General features: G+C 34.6%; 1 protein-coding gene and 1 pseudogene across 1 annotated transcript; both read right to left on the bottom strand.

Annotated features, from left to right (window-relative positions):
* Positions 1-482: 482 nt before the first annotated feature.
* LOC106391700 (MLO-like protein 8) lies at positions 483-4,092 on the bottom strand. The gene is made up of 15 exons (XM_013832400.3): positions 3,559-4,092; positions 3,319-3,376; positions 3,016-3,233; positions 2,811-2,927; positions 2,662-2,722; positions 2,484-2,572; positions 2,297-2,371; positions 2,121-2,209; positions 1,981-2,030; positions 1,865-1,905; positions 1,610-1,783; positions 1,477-1,512; positions 1,332-1,399; positions 1,194-1,254; positions 483-1,111 (listed from the first exon to the last, which is right to left on the bottom strand). Exons 1-15 carry the CDS (start codon positions 3,769-3,771, stop codon positions 674-676), a joined length of 1,788 nt encoding a protein of 595 aa, XP_013687854.1. The 5' UTR covers positions 3,772-4,092; the 3' UTR covers positions 483-673.
* Positions 4,093-4,525: 433 nt separating this feature from the next.
* Positions 4,526-11,110, bottom strand: LOC125590263 (annotated as a pseudogene).
* Positions 11,111-17,716: the final 6,606 nt, after the last annotated feature.

Below are 17,716 nucleotides of genomic sequence, written 5' to 3'. Positions count from 1 at the left end.
ATAATGCAGCTTCACGGCAGTTTTAAGAATCATCAAAATCAATAAACTATTTTTTTCTTCATCTTACTTACATCTTAAGAGACCTTGCAAGAGCTCCTACAAGTTTATGAACACAAAGGTTCTAAGAAGATCTTTCTTCCTAACCGATCATCTTCTAAGTTTGTGTATCCCCATTCTTCAAATCCGCAAGTAGGATTTCTAGTTCGGGAATTTATCCACCTACATACCGTCTCATTTATCAAACTTGAAATAACCTTTACCATATTCGTGAGACTACATTAAGTTCACCAGAACGGTTAGGTGGTCAGAATCTGTTTTTATTTCTTTCAGAAAGGCTTGATTTGGATGCAGAGAACACTTTTGAACCATTCAACGTTTCTAAAACACCTTCCCATGTAAAGGCACTGCTACTGCTTGATAATCCAGTCATATGACAAGCCCGAATTATATCACCAAATGGGAAAATGACTAACTCATATCAATGAAAAAGACAAAACCGTAACTTAATTAATTGATACTTAACTTTTCTACCACGGCATTGATTTACAAAAGCATTTAGATAAATAAACCATAAAGTAACTATCTGCAGTAACTATTCTTTACTACAATGGCTCTCAACTCCGCCGAGGCCTGACAAAATATATCTAATATGGAATCAGTTTCACCGTCAGGGCTAGTCTGACCGGTCTTGCGATGGTTCTTTATTCGGCGCAGGCTTGACAAAAGAGAACTCCTTAGAACTATTTTCACCGTCACAGCTAGTCTCACCGGTCTTGGTCTCTAGTTCAGTGGCAAGCTCAATGCCTGGAGACGTTGGCATGCTTTTAGGCATGGGAGGCGCGAAAGCTTCGTTCTCTGTATCGGGATCTGATGTTTCGGGGTCCAGTCCTTCGTATTTCATAGAATGTCCTGTAGTTTTATAACGCTGCAATGACCGTAGAGACAAAGAAGACCTAACAGTTGATGCCGTACGGCTCACGCTTCCATCTCCACCAAGTCTCTTGGTGGTGCTACCTTTCCCGCCTTTCTTTTTCTTCACGGCCATTCTCCATTTCTTTAGCGCCTTTGATGTTTGCTCATCGAATACTGATTTCTTCATCTGTGAACCCATCTGTATATATGCAGATTTCTTGGTTAAAAAATTCGAATATAAATGCTTGATTTTCCTAGGTTTATGAACAAAGAAAAGTTACCTGAGTAACGAGGGAGTAAAGAGGGAGTGTGATGTAGCTGCAAAGGCATAACACTCCTAAACTGCAAGAAAAAAAAAAAAATCAATATTCGTAGTATGATCGATCATGTGTTTGTGTCTTTGAGGTTAAGAGTCTTACGCTATGGATACTTTTACAAGTGCAATCTTGAAATCAGGATGGTAGCAAGAGTTGTTTCCAAAGGAATACTGATCGAAAAAAACAGAAGATTGGTCATTCTTGTAACAAATGAAACTCCAAAGCAAAGACATAGCAAAGTTGTTACCCATATCCAGAAGAAATATGTGATCTGAAAAGCGTTCTGCAAAAGAAAAAACATTCAATATAATCTGTGAGGACAGAACATGTGGTTGCGTTGTTGTGTGTTTACTTTACTCATGTTTCTAATAAGTATGTACCTGAAACAAAGCGAAATGGATGAGATGCAGAATCAACTGTGGACGACCGAACCAGAAGTACTCATCGTTGCCTTTTACAAGTGGCATTCCTTGAACAACCGCATGTTTATCAGTGATCCCGAGAGCCATCTTTGTCATGATCGCTTGAAGCTTTGTCCCCACAGCTAATATTATCTGCACAAACAAGAACAAGTTGGTCAAAACACTGTGAATAGAAGAAGTTTGTATGTAAGCTTAAAGACAAATATATCTTACGATAACCGGCAATGCAGTTCCAACGTACAATATCTTGAAGCCTGAAGGTACCAATTCAAGAGATTAAAAACACAGTCCACTCACACAGTAACGTTATATACACACAGGATTCTAACCTTCAACGTTTAGGAGAAGGAAAAGGACAAAAGATGCCCACAAGACCGGGCTGCAAGAAGAGTAAATCATGTCAGTGATACTACACAAGAAGAAGAATATATTTCTACTTAGCTTAAGTGTTGTAAGAGAAGTTAGTTACCTGACTCCGACCACCAGCTTGAAATCATCCTCTAAGGATCTTTTGATATACTTCTGGAAGTTGAATTGACTCCCTGGAGCTAGATGAACCTGCACAAACCAACAACATAGTGATTCAGCAAGAACAACAAAAAATATACTAAAATCAACCAAATGATTGTAATTTGGAAGACTCACAGCAATGAATCCATTTCTCAGTGTCATATAGTCTGTTCTCCTGACAGATCTGAAAAACTGTCTGAAGAAACATCCCTGAAAAAAAAACATTGTATTTACAGAGAGTGAGAACTTGATTATGAACAGTTTCCAACTAGAGTTTGCTAAGAAAAAAGTAACAAAAGGTTGATAGATAATTAATTCTTACTATATAGAAAAAGAATGGAATCCTAGTCCAGAAACTAGTATGCTCTCTCACAAAAGACGTTTCGTGAGTGAGTCTAAATCTGGATGTATCTGCAACAATAACAAAGTCACTAATCAGAATTCTCAAGATCAGAACTCAGGTGAAGAAGCCTCAAAAGTCAAAGTCAAACGAGATGTACCAACAGAAAACTCGTAGTTATGTGATGATGTCTCTTTCTCCCAATGTTTCCATCCACGAATCTGAAAACACACACACCACCTAGTTCTATAACTAAACCAAAACTGAGATGCCAAACTAACTATAAAGTTGTAACGGTTTTATAAGTACCTTTAACCTCCCAAGCATCATAGTCAAGAAGCTGTAGAAAACGTGGAAAATTGCTAAGAAGAATATGAGTATATGCAACTGGTGAAGTGCCTTGCTAGAGAAAAGATGTTCATAACCCTGAAATCATCATCAACACAACACGTATTGTTTTTATTTTCACAATCTTTGGAACAGCAAGAAAAAAAATCTGAAACAATACTCTCACCTCTCTCTTGCACTTTGGAACAGATATTTCTGATAGGACTCTGTGGTCAAACCACAAGAGTTTCCTGTGACCTTCTTCCCCTTTCTCATCTACCTCCTTTTCGATGGTTGTAGGACATGGGAGCATCGTATGAGCAACATGTGAAGGGATGCAAATTTCCAAAATGAAACTTGAGCCGAATGTCAGAAGCAAAGAGATGAATCCAAGAACCATCAGCTCTGCAGCAAAGAGGAAGTCAAAGACTTTCAGTCCAAACAGAACAGAAATGGACAGACAAACTAGTCAAAACATCACAACTTTTACCTGATTTGATCTTTTCTAAGGCATCTAGAAGAGCTTTCTTGTTCCGGTCCCATAGAACCTAAATCAAGAACAGGAGAGATACACCAATTCAGACAGAACATAAAAGCCAAAATCTCAAGACAAAGATAATTCCTTTTCTCGAGTTAAAGACAACCCATTTCCATTAAATTCCTTTTCTCGAGTTAAAGACAACCCATTTCCATTAAATCCTCCAAGAACAAGTTCAATTCAAGACCATACCGTTCCAACTTTGTGAATCAGCTTCTCAAGAAGAACAGAGACAACAATGAAGAAGGTGCAGACACTAGCAACAGCCCAAGTCGGCGTCTGATTAAGCTGTCTCTCTGCCACTTTCTTCTCCTCCGCTATAACCACCACCAGCGTCGAAGCAAAGAACCACCAGAGACAGAGGCAACTCATCTGGCGAAGCAAAGAACCGTTCAACTCCAACATAACTCAAGCAACTATTTTTTTTTCCTTAAGACCAAGTTGTTGGGTATTTACTTGCTTCGCTACTTAAACACAAGTAGTTTGTAGAAAGAGTGATCAAAGATGAGCTGTCTTTGAACTCATATTTGCGGAAACTAACACTTTCTTGTTTGGTTTCACGCGGCTTGATCAAAAGTCTTGAACTTGTTAACTATTTCGAGAAACCCAAATCAATGGAGGATACAGAAACGAAACTCGTCTTCAAAGTAGAGATTATAGATCTCCGTAAATGGAGCAAGTATTGATTTAAAATGATTTGTTTCTTTGTAAAGACGATAGATTTATTTAACAGTCATTTATGGGTTTTAGGCAGAGGAAGGAAGAAAAGAGGAGAGATAGAGGAAGTTAAAGCGCGTGAGGTCGTTTTTTTAAGTTTGAAACCAGTGATCTATGGCTTTGATTGAGCTTACTCTAATTGGTTGCTGTTTTTCTTTTCCTTCAAATTCTTGGTTGACCGAAGAATTAAAAGTTTCTGGAAATTGAAAGAAAATTAGATTTTCCAAAATAAATTACATTAAAACATTTTTAAGCTTGTAACGCTAAAATTATCATATTTTATTAATTCATTAAAATATCAAAATAATTAATACTAAAATGTTATTTTAATTTATCAAACATTAATCTAGATAATTTATATTTTATTAGATTAACTGCTCTTTCCAATTTGAAGTTGATTTTCATTTTTCGTTATAAAGAAAATGAAAATAAATTTATTCAAAATTAAACAAATCATGGTTGTAGAAATCAGTTTCTTACTAGTTATATCGGAGGTGATTGGTGTGACTTATCAATAATGCTCTATGCAACCACAATTCTCTCTAGACCAACAAAATAGCAATTAAATTTTTCAAATAAAATCTAAAGCTACTGTCTAAAATCTTTAAAAGAAAATATATTGAAAAAACTTAAAGAGAAGTTTCTCTCAAAACTAAGGGTTAGAACTAAATCTCAGAACAAAAATAGAACTCCTCGAAAAATCTTCTAATTAATTAGTTTTAAAATAATGTTTTATTATTTTTTTGTTAATTGAAAACTGATATGGACAGACTTTTCGTGACACCTTGGATATTTATTCTAACATGGGAAGTGTTTTTTTTCATAAATCAACGCACTAGACTTTTTTATAAGTCTACTATAAAAAGTCAATTTTCAGCAAGATTTTTTTCAATACAAAACTAATCTTGCTTATGCGGAAACTTTTCGGGAAGTGTAACCAAATTTATTTTGTTACAAAACAAGTTAGAAAGAATTCTAAACGTTTTTTTTTAGGAAAATTCACAAAATAGTCAATTGCAAAAAAAAAAACATATGCATTGACTAGATGATCCTTTTACAAATTTTATCGATGGAACGGATTTTCGAAGAAATTTTCTATGCCAAACAGATCTGAAAATATTCATATCATACATAAATTCGGTGAGAGTTTGTATTTATTTTCTCTAACATTCGTAACTTCTAATGATAAATACCTATTCATTATAGACCAAGTATCATCAAACTTAAATATATTTTTTGTCAACACGTAATCTTAAAATTTAAATTTTTGAATTTTCAAGATAAAATGAGAGAAGATAATCAAGAAAAGTGGTTTGTATGCAGGGGCGGACCTAGAAATTTAGTTAGACTGTAGCACATATATATTTTAATTTATAATAAATAAAATAATTAATATAATATAAATATTAAAATCAAACTGAAATAATTTATGACAACTAAAACATAAATCTCTAATATAAAAAAGTAATGAAAAAACTTATAAAGTCATTCTTCGATCTTTCATATCTTGGAATCTTTTTATCACCATATCGTTAGTCACTTCGTCAAAGTGCTCTTTTCAGTATAGCAAACCATGCAATCGTTCAAAAATTCATCACCCATTCGGTTGCGCAAGGTAGTTTTCACAATTTTCATCGCAGAGAAAGATCTCTCGACTGTAGTGGTGACAACAGGTAAAGTCAAAACTAGCTTCAAAAGTCGATAAACAAGAGGATGTGAAAGATGTTTTTTGGTCTCCACCATCACACGTGCAAGATCTCCAAGACCCTCCAAATTAGCAAACCTTTGATCTTCAGAGATATTGTCGATGTAAATACCAAGTTGATGCCCAAAAGATATTCGTTCCATAGAACTAAAATCTTCAGAATAAAACTCTGACAACCGTACAAGTTTTGATTGATCAAACTGGTGGAATGAATCGGTGGGGCTCAAAGATGCAGTACAACCAAGCAATTCAGTGTTTATCTCGTCAAAACGATCATTGAACTCTTGAATCTGCATATCCAATACAGTGTAAAAACATTCAACTTGATAATGATGCAAGTTTGTTATGTTGCTTCTTTGTCTTGGCCTCTTTGGATTAACAAATTCTTCTTCCATAATAAATAACTCTGTATTATTGTTCTTGCAAAAAGAGTTCACCTTTCCAATGATTGAATCCCATCCATTTTCTCTGAGCTTGCACAATTGTTGCTTGGTAGATTTCACTAGAGACATTGCATTCAAGATGTCCTGATCTTTTCTTTGTAAAGCCTTTGATAGATTATGTGTGAGACCAAGAAGAAGCAACATCAACTGTAAGTAGAACACAAAATCGAACGTGTGAAAGTATTTGAGAAGACCATTAGCTTGACATCTTTTGATACCATCTGACCCATCACTTTCGACATACTCAAGCACTTTAATGATGGAAGTGAATAAATCAGCCAATCTCAATAAGGTTTTGTAGTGAGAACCCCAACGAGTATTACCAGGCCTTTGAAGAGAACACTCCTGATTTAGTCATTTTCCTGTCTTAATTTTACCCTCCCTAACTCCTTCCTCGATTATCTTACGTTGATCTTCTCGAATCTTATCTTTTCTCTTACAAGAAGCTCCAACCGCATTTAACAAAACATAAATCTTATCAAAGAAATCACTAACTTCAAAATGTTTTTTAGCAACTCCCACGACAACCAACTGAAGCTGATGAGCAAAGCAGTGAACATAATATGCAGAACTATTTTCTCTTAGAATTAAAGATCTCAACCCATTGAATTCACCTTTCATATTGCTAGCTCCATCATAACCCTGTCTTCTTAGCTTTTTCATACTTAATCCATGTTTTGCAAAAAATGAATCGATAGCACATTTTAGAGATGCAGAAGAAGTTTCTTGAACATGAATAATACCAGCAAATCTTTCTTTGACTATCCCCTTTTTATCAACAAAACGAAAAACCACTGCCACTTGCTCTTTAGTAGAAACATCTGCAGACTCATCCACCAGCAAGCAAAATACACCATGATCAACTTCTTGAATAATAGACTGAGTAACTTTTTCTGCAAAGCAATGAGCTAGATCTTTCTGGATTTTATGAGACACCATCTGGTTATTTTTTGGAGCATTCTCCAATACAACCTTACTAACAATCTCATTTTGATCTGCAGTATACTTCACAAGCTCTACAAAGTTTCCTTTATTAGCTGACTCTGTTGATTCATCATGACCTCGAAAAGGTAATCCTTGTCGTAATAAATATCTACAAGCATCAATTGAAGCATTCAATCTGATCTTGTATTCATTCTTGGTTGCGTCATTCTGCTTATAAAAAGCCTGAACGATCGATTGATTTGGATTCATTAGATTGTCAGCCATCTTTAGAGCATTGTTGTGAAAACTATTCACCAATCCAACATGCTCTCCTAATCTCTTTGGATTTTTCCAAGTATCAAAGCCTTTTGTCACAAATTCATCACTTCCGCATTTATTTTCAGTATAGTCTCTAAATAAGTAGCAAACCAAACAAAATGCCTTGTCTGTTTTTATACTATATTCCAACCAATCACCGTAGAGATCAAACCAAGCAGGATTAAATCTTCTAAGCTTATGTCCTTTCAGTGTTTTAGGAAAATCATGACCGCGAGGTTGACAAGGACCTTTAGTAAGATATTTTCGTCTTACCTCATCTCTTTCGTTTGGATGATATTCCTTTATACTTTTTCTCTCTGCAGGATCTGAAGGCAAATTCTCCAAATTAGTTTTTGATGATGACATTGGCGGAGTAGAAGCCAAATTCTCCGTGTTGGTTTTTGGTAGTGAAGAACTAGAAGGCAAATTCTCTGAATTAACTTTTGATGATGATAAACACTGTTTTTTAAAATATTTCTCCATGGATACCTAAAAAAAATTATGTTAGTAACTTAGTAATTAAGGCTAAATAATAATAAAAAGTATTAACAATGATGTATAAACTTACTTAGAAAAGATGTCAAAGAAATAATGAGAAAAGATATTAAAGATGATGAATAAAGTTTCTGCAATTTTTTTTTTTCAAAAGAGAAGAACGTAAAGTCTATTTAGGAACATTAGGGTTTTTAAATTTTAGACTAATAATTATTTAGGTTGGATAATTAAAATTGTAACAAAAATTGATGGACTGTCTACATATTTTATTTTTAATTGGGCTGAAGTTAAAAAACAAATTGTAACAAGACCCATCTCTTTTTCTTTGGTTTGAAGTTAAAAAAAAAATTGAAAAAAAAAAGAGTATGTGGCACGTGCCCCACCCTCTCTGGTGGTAGGTCTGCGCTTGTTTGTATGTGTAAAACGAGATAAAAAAATATATAAATTATTGTTAATGCGTTTAAAACTAGTACTTTTAAATTTTGAATTTGGTTATCAATTTTGATTTATGCTAATAAAATAATGATATTTTGTGAATACATGATAAAGATGATGATATTTGAATTAAATTATAATATTTCAAAAATATAAAATAAATAAATTATAATATTTTCGTTAATTTTTTGAACTTTTAGAGCGAATAAAACAAAAAAGAATTATAAAAGAATTAATTTTATGTTTGCTGAAACACAATCGAAAAGACTTCTTTCTTACGATAGCTGTCTCCTCGTACTCGCTCATAACCAAATTATTACAAAAGATTTTTTATTCTTATTATCTATACTCAAAGCATATTGCTGACAGAAAAAAAATACTCAAAGCATATATGATGATTATGTTCCAACTAGAAAAAATGATTTATAATGTGTAGTGCACTTTTATGTTGGCTATTCCGGTGGATTCGTGTATGTTTTTTGATATAAGCCAATATAAGGGATATCAATTTATTCTAATGATCTAAAATATCAAGAACGCCAATTTTTCTTGTCTTTCTTCACCTAACCAAATAAAGCATTGCATGTTGATATTTGTTAATTACGCACACATTCAATGATAAGTATTTCTACCTGCTCACTGATAGTATATGATATAAACAAATCTGATCACTTTTCTTTGAAAGGGCTTTCAAATCTGATTACTTGATACACGAATAAAGGGAAACAAAAAAATACCGAATGCTCAAAATGAAAGTTTATAATGATAACATGAAATGACTAGGGTCTGTTCTTTTTGTTTTTTTGGTGTAAGGTCTGTTCTTTTTTGTTTGCAAAGTCGATGATATGATTCTAGTAAACAAGTTTTTTTTCATTTAACATTTACACCAAAAAAAAGTATAGATATGATTCTAATAAACAACTTTTTTTTTCATTTAACATTTATACAAACAAAACAGCTTTTTTTTTACAGAAGTAAACAACTTTTTTTACCGTGCGATTATTTTTTTTGGGGGGGGGGAGGTGTTTTGGAATAAGAATTGTAAGAGATTTTAAAATTTTATTAAAATCTCATATTATTCAATGTATGATTTTAAAAACTCTTTTCAAATCAAGTGTTATTGAATTTAGGATTTGCGCACAGTCGTTCAAACTTACTTGTAATCTCTTTTTATTCAATTAATAAGTTGTAAAACTTATATAAATCCACTGTTATTCAACTCTAAACAGTATCTTTAAAAAAAAATTATGATTGAGATTTTAAGAGATTTGACATTCATTTTCCGTTAAAAATAGCTTACATAGAATACCACCTCCGTGGATGTTGGGGGTGTATTGAATCAAAGATTTTAGGAGATTTTGGAGTGTTTTAATTTTGGTGGAATTTAGGTGAGTTTTGAAGTTATTTGAGTGATTTTAGTAAAACTTAAAAAATAAAAAATGAAATCTACAGGTGTTTTGGTACAATATTTCTAAAAAAATCAAAGTAGTTTCGGTGATTTGAGATGATAATTTATTTTGTCAAATAAAATTTTTGCTCATGGGTCTCTTTATCTATTCATTCATTTTTGCCACACATGTTTTGTATATAATAATTACTAATAAACAACTATCAACAGGTTCTATTTCGGTCTAGTTACCCAGACCACCTCAAGTTTGAGTAATAAAATAGTCGCTCGTTGCCAAAAAAAACAACTGTCGAGAGGCCGTGAAAAAATGAGACGTGCAACCAAGAAGTAGTGTTGGGTTCAGAGGTCAACCCGCCCCGACCCGCTCTGCCGCGGGTCAATTAATTTTTTGATTCAAAAGCTCGACCCGTATAACCCGCTAACAAAAACTTTTATATCTACACCCTCCCGCAAAACCCACGGGTAACTCGCCAAAACCCGCGGGTAACCCACCAAAACCCGCAGGTAACCCACCAAACTCGTGGGTAATATTAATTATATAAAAAATAATAATTGTACTTAAAAATAATTACTTTTAATTATATACTAATTATTTTAAAAATATATAAATATTATTAAAATTTTATAAATATTTATGATATTTTATATTTTTTTATGAAATTTTTTTTTAAAGAAAATTCATTTTTTTTAATTTGTGGATTGGCGGGTATCCGCGACTCAAATTCGGCTGACCCGCATTCGTCCCGCTTAAAATAATCTCGACCCGCACCCGCGATTCAAAATTTTCAAATTGTTCGACCCACACCCGCCCCACGGCGGGTCAAACAGAGGAGAGCCCGCGAGCAATGATTAAAATTTCCAGCTCTACCAAGAAGCCATACCTAGGGATAGGGATGTTAACTACAGGGTTAGGGCCCAACCCTCTTTTGTTTATTATAAGCCCAATCCTATTTTAACCCAGCCCTATTTTAACCCTATTATAATCAAGGGTTAGACATGGTACCAGGGTTAGCTCATTTAATTGAAAAAAATATTTCATTTATTTTTGTTCTTAAATTTTAAAGATAAAACTAGAAAAATTAAGATATGATATGATTCTTTCCTCCAATTTGTTGAGCATCAAAATCAAAAGTTTTCCTCCCAAAATCGCAAAATCGAGTTTTTGCTCCACAACTAAGAATAAAGTTTTTCCGTCAAAAAACAAAAATTGTGTTTTTTTCCGCCAAAACCTAATTTGAGTTTTTCCACCAAAACCACAAAATCAAGTTTTCCCGCCAAAACCGCAAAATCGAGTTTTCCCGCAAAAACCGCAAAAACCGCAAAATCGAGTTTTTCTGTCAAAACCGGCAAATCGAGTTTTCCTGCCAAAACTGTAAAATCGCGTTTTCCCGCCGAAACAACAAAATCAAGTTTTCCGCCGAAACCGGAAAATCGGGTTTTCCCGCCAAAACCGCAAAATCGAGTTTTTCCGCCGAAACCGACAAATCGAGTTTTCCCGCCAAAACTACGAATAAATGAAATATTTTTTTCAATTAAATGAGCTAACCCTGGTACCAGCCCTAACCCTTGATTATAATACGGTTAAAAGAGTGCTGGGTTAAAATAGGATTGGACTTTCAATAAACAAAACAGGGTTGAGCCCTAACCCTGTAGTTAACATCCCTAGCCATACCCTAGAGCAGGAAAGCCTTATGTTCGTGATGCAGCTAGAGAAAATGCTGATCAGTAGAGAAACTTGATGCTATTATTGTCTTCTGCAAATAAGTGATGTTTGTTTTTCTATGATTTTGTACTTGTTACAGCAGCAAGTTTCTAATTCGTTGAGCAAATTGAAAGTCAGCTAGAATCACTGCAACCTAATCTCTTACCAGTGTAACCAACACAAGAACACCATTTTCGTCTCAGCAAGAAGTTTCAAGTCATTCACAGCAGCCATAGTAGTTCACAAGACTCATATAACACGATGCAGGCGGAATCTGCTACTCTTGAATAACATGACGCTCTGAACAGATCAATGAATACCATATCTAATCAAAAAGTTGTCCCTTACTCCCATATACGCTGCAAAATACAGGAAGAATATCCACAAGTATCACCACAGACATGATTCTGTTTAAGATTTGTCGACATAACCTCCCCCTCTCTATGTGCATATCTACGTTCTAAACTAGGCCAGAACGCAGCAATATCATCATCATGACGAATACTTCTAGAATCAACAAAGATCATTCCAGAACTGTATTTATGGTGAGTAGAAATCTGCATACCACATCACTGTACATGTGCCATGAACATGAGGTGAAATTACTCTTTGGTGGCTTTGATAGAATGCGAGAATCATTCCTGATGGAACAATGAGCTCCACCAAACCACCAAACCAAGAAACAACACATATGAATCCATCTCAAACTCAGGTAGAAGATCAAGCATAATCGCACAGCCAATGAAACATAAACGAAAGAGTTCCAAACATAGAAGCTTGCTTTACCATTGTAATGAGGGCTTAGCACGAGTCTTGATTACCGGTAAATTCGGCATAGAACATCGGAGACTACTCTGGCCTGGACAATCAGAAGCAAAATGAGGTGACAAAGGACCAAAAGGATCATCATGAACTTTGGTGAAGAAATCTTTAACGAATCCGATGTACCTGTACGAGACTTAAAGTTGCTAATTCAGTTTCACCATTGATATCGATTCAGTGCTCAATGTTGGATAATTCCAATTAACTTGAGGAGTAAGTTAACTCATTAAAGTGAAGTTTGATGGGTTAAGGAAAAAGGAAAACATATCGAGCTTAGGAATGTTTCCATATTATTATTAGGAAAAGATGTAGCTTTGCCCTTAGGAAAAGATGTAGCCTTGCCCTTAGGAAAAGATGTAGCTTCTTCCTATATAAAGAGTTCTCATGGAGAGATGTTCCATCAAAAGAGAAACACATTGAAAGGTTTAGTTTTGAGAGAGTTTTTAAATCTAATAAGAAGAGAAGTTCTTATAATCTTTGTGTTTGATGCAACTTTAATTGGTATCAGAGCAAGGTTTCGAAGGTCGTTTACAAGAGGAGTTGTAACTTCGATCAAAACATGGGAGACGATTCTCAAGCACGTGATAAAGGTCTTGAGATGAAGAAGGACATACGATGTCCGATGCTAACATCGACCAACTACACCGTATGGTCGATGCGAATGAAAGTGATGCTTCGTTTATACGAAGTTTGGGATACGATTGATCCAGGGAGTAACGATGCAAAGAAGAACAATATGGCGATTGTTCTAATCTTTCAATCAGTCCCGGAGGCGCTAGTACTTCAGATTGGAGAACATGATACATCGAAGAAGATTTGGGAAGCTATCAAATCCCGTAACCTAGGTGCTGATCGCGTGAGAGAAGCAAGGTTACAAACTTTGATGTCTGAGTTCGACAAACTGAAGATGACAGACACAGACACGGTGGATGACTACGCAGGAAAACTTTCAGGCTTAGCATCGAGAGCAGCCGCGTTATGAGAGATAATGGAAGCATCGAAGCTGGTAAAGAAGTTTCTGAAGGGACTTCCAAGAACGAAGTTCATTCACATTGTAGCTTCGTTAGAACAAGTGCTGGATCTAAATTCAACGGGATTCGAAGACATTGTTGGGAGATTGAAGGTTTTCGAAGAACGCATCAAAGAAGAAACCCAAGATGAAGGTCAATCGAAGCTCATGTTTGGAAAGAATGATATGCAAGGTGGTGGAAGCCATAACAACTCGCGAGGAAGAGGTATAGGTAGAGGTTATGGTGGAAGAGGAAGAGGACAAGGAAGGTCTAATGTTTCTGATGGTCATAACAAAGGAGGAGAAGCTTCAGGCAAGACCAAGAAGGACTACTCTAAGGTTAGATGTTGGCGATGCGACAAGATGGGGCACTTCGTGTCACATTGTCCTACACGACCAAGAGAAGAAGCTAACCTAACAGAAACACAAGAAGCAGATGCATTATATATGCATGAAATAGTATTCCTCAACGAAGAGAGAGTGTTTCCTAAGAGGTTTGATGAATGCGATGGAAATACGAGTATATGGTACCTTGACAATGGTGCAAGTAACCATATGACAGGCAAGAGAGAGTTCTTCTCAAACCGAGATGATAGCATCAAAGGCAAAGTCAAATTCGGTGATGGATCAAACATCGAGATTGTTGGGAAAGGTTCGATCACGTTCATCGGAAAATCAGGGGAGAGAAGAGCACTCAAAGATATCTACTACATCCCAAGAATTAAACAAAATATCATAAGTCTTGGACAAGCAACCGAGATGGGTTGTGAGGTTAATATGAAAGAAGACTTACTGATGCTGAAAGATCCCCGTGGAAGGCTATTAGTACAAGTCGCAAGGCAACCAAACCGATTGTACAAGACGCCAATGGAGGTTGAATATCCGAAGTGTCTTCAAATACAAGAAACTGATGTTACATGGACGTGGCATGCACGGCTAGGACATGTGAACTTTGGAGTCATGAAGAATATGGTAGACAAAGAGATGGTAGTAGGGATGCCTCAGGTGATACACGAGAAAGATGTGTGCAACGCCTGCTTTGTTGGAAAGCAAACTCAGAAGTCTTTCCTGCCTAAAGTAAAGTATCGAGCATCACACGCATTGGAGTTGGTACATGGTGACTTGTGCGGTCCGATATCACCATCAACCCCCAACAAACAATAGATATGTATTTGTCTTAATTGATGATTACTCAAGATATATGTGGACGATGCTGCTAAGAGAGAAGAGTGAAGCGTTCGATCGGTTCAAAATGTTCAAGGAGTTCATGGAGAATCAAACGAAGCTACAACTCAAGAATTTTCGCACCGATAGAGGAGGAAAGTTCACATCTTCTGATTTCATTCGTTTCTGTGAAGAAAACGGTGTAACTAGACATCTCACCGCATCATATACACTATCAACAAACGTAGACGAAGAACCAGGATCATTCAAGCTTCCTCATATTGATGTTACAGAAGAAGGAGATGGTGATGAGCATCAAGATCACCAACACCACGAAGAGCAAAACAATAATGAAGAAGAAGTTGTAGACGCATGTGAACAAGAGCAACTAGCAGAGAACAACGATGCAAACCAAGACCAGCATGTAACATCAAGATATAGTTGTAACATCAGAAAACCAAAGCGGTTCGATGATTACATCCTACTCACTGAAGTTGAAAGTGGCAGACTCTTGCTCACCATCGATGGTGAACCAGAAAGTTACATTGAAGCTGCAGTGATACAAGCTGCAGTGATACAAGCTTGGATCGATGCAATGAAGGCAGAGATCGAATCTATCATCAAAAATAAGACCTGGAAGCTCGTCAAGAAGCCGGCAGGTGTGAAACCGATAGGTTTGAAGTGTATCTATAAGATCAAGAGGAATGGAGATGGAACAGTGATCAAATACAAAGCAAGGCTAGTCGCAAAAGGCTACGTGCAACAACAAGACATAGACTTCGACGAAGTGTTTTCACCAGTTGCTCTAAGAGCTTGGAACATCAAACTCGACCATGTTCTCAAGGAGATGGAGTTCACGAAGTGCACCAAGGAACCTGCGATATATCAGAAGAAACAGAAGGGGGAACTTCTGATCATAGCTATATACATCGATGACTTGTTTGTAACAGGGACTTCGCTCAATGTTATCAAGCAATTCAAAGATGATATGTCAAGAAGATTTGAGATGTCAGACCTCGAGATGCTTACATACTATCTTGGTATAGAAGTAACGCAAGGAGCTGATGGCATTCACATCAAAAAAGAAGGATACGCGCAAGGTATACTTGTCAAGACGAAGATGGAGTCATGTAACTATACTCACGTTCCGATGCACACGAGTTTGAAAGTATCAAAGGCAGAGGAGGAGCCTGAGATTGATGCAACATCGTATCGAAGCACCATAGGATGCTTAAGAGAGAGTCATAGAGAAGCAGTGAAGCATCTATACTCATGTTCTGATGCAACATCGTATCGAAGAAATGCGATGCACCTATTAACGGTCTACGCAAGTTCATCGGAGTTAAGAAGATCAACATACCTAATATTCAAGTTGGAATTAAGGGGGAGAATGTTGGACAATTCCAATTAACTTGAGGAGCAAGTTAACTCATTAAAGTGAAGTTTGATGGGTTAAGGAAAAAGGAAAACATATCGAGCTTAGGAATGTTTCCATATTATTATTAGGAAAAGATGTAGCTTTGCCCTTAATTAGGAAAAGATGTAGCTTCTTCCTATATAAAGAGTTTTCATGGAGAGATGTTCCATCAAAAGAGAAACACATTGAAAAGTTTAGTTTTGAGAGAGTTTCTGAATCTAATAAGAAGAGAAGTTCTTATAATCTTTGTGTTTGATGCAACTTTACTCAAAACAGAAAGAAATAAGCAAAGTATCGCACAAGAAACATGAATTGAAAAACATGAACACTACAATCATCTTGTCCACCCCTGCTATTATTCTCTATCCCTCTTCTTCCAATATTCTTGATCGCCATAACTCGGCATTTTTTCAGAATTTATTAAAATGCAGATTTGGCGATCATGTTACAGTATTTTACTTTAGAACTACGATAAGACTTGCGCCTTGCGCATGGTGAATTTATTTGTATACATTACCGATAGTTTCTTTTATATATTTGATCATTTTATTTATATATATAAAATATTTTTTGTTGTTATTATATAATTTCTTTCCGATGGATCGGATCAATTTTTATTAAAAATAATGGAACAAAAATATAATTAATACATCATGGGTTGATCGGATTGGACATTAAACAAATTATGATATAAAAACCTTATTTTTTCCATCAAACACATTCTTGAAAAAAGTGAACAGTATTGTTTTCACAGTTGAATTATTTTGACTTTTATCTTCCATATGGTTTTGAAAGCTTTCAAAACAACCATCGAATTAATACATGTCATTTTAATGTTTTTGGTCGTATACTTAAGGAAAACTTACATTTTTATAATTTAAAGTCGTTTTAAAAAATTTAAAATATAACATATAAGAAAAAATCTAACATATAAGAAAGTTATAACATATAAGGTGTCTTCATTTTTGTATTTTAAAGTCGTTTTAAAAAAATATATAACATATAAGGTTTCCTCATTTTTGTAATTTATAGTCATTTTAAAATTTTTTAAATATAACATATAAGAAAAAATCTAATTTTTTTATTATATGGTTAATGTGATTGTTTATTTTTTTAATATTATAAAATTAAACAAAATGAAGAAGGATGCAAAAATTGTTATCAAATCTTTATTATTCATAATCATTAATTGCCACATATATGTAAATCATATTAGGTAATTTCGTAGCTTTTATTTAGAGAAAGAATACACACTTCTTATATTTTAGGTTAATATAATGTTCTCTAGTGGACATTAAACAAATTATGACATAAAAACCTTATTTTTTTCCTCGAACACATTCTTGAAAAAGTGAACAGTATTGTTTTCACAGTTGAATTATTTTGACTTTTATCTTCCATATGGTTTTGAAAGCTTTCAAATCAACCATCAAATTGATACATGTCATTTTAATATTTTTAGTCGTATACTTAAGGAAAACTTACATTTTTGTAATTTAAAGTCGTTTTAAAAAATTCAAAATATAACATATAAGAAAAAATCTAACATATAAGAAAAATATAACATATAAGGTGTCATCATTTTTGTATTTTAAAGTCGTTTTAAAAAAATATATAACATATAAGGTTTCCTCCTTTTTGTAATTTAAAGTCATTATAAAAAATTCAAAATATAACATGTGAGAAAAAATCTATTTTTTTATTATATGGTTAATGTGATTGTTTATTTTTTAATAATATAAAATTAACCAAAAATGAAGAAGGATGCAAAAATTGTTATCAAATCTTTAT

Source organism: Brassica napus, chromosome C7, assembly GCF_020379485.1.
Source record: "Brassica napus cultivar Da-Ae chromosome C7, Da-Ae, whole genome shotgun sequence".
NCBI lineage: Eukaryota > Viridiplantae > Streptophyta > Magnoliopsida > Brassicales > Brassicaceae > Brassica > Brassica napus.
Note: the sequence above shows the minus strand (reverse complement) of the source record. Positions and strands in the feature narration are given on the sequence as shown.

Coding starts and splice junctions, on each gene's coding strand:
- LOC106391700 (XM_013832400.3), bottom strand. CDS start 3,771: ATGTTGGAGTTGAACGGTTCTTTGCTTCGCCAGATGAGTTGCCTCTGT. Junction 2,928..3,015: donor TTCCAAAGTGCAAGAGAGAG/GTGAGAGTATTG, acceptor TGATGATTTCAG/GGTTATGAACATCTTTTCTC. Junction 1,906..1,980: donor CCTTCTCCTAAACGTTGAAG/GTTAGAATCCTG, acceptor TGGTACCTTCAG/GCTTCAAGATATTGTACGTT.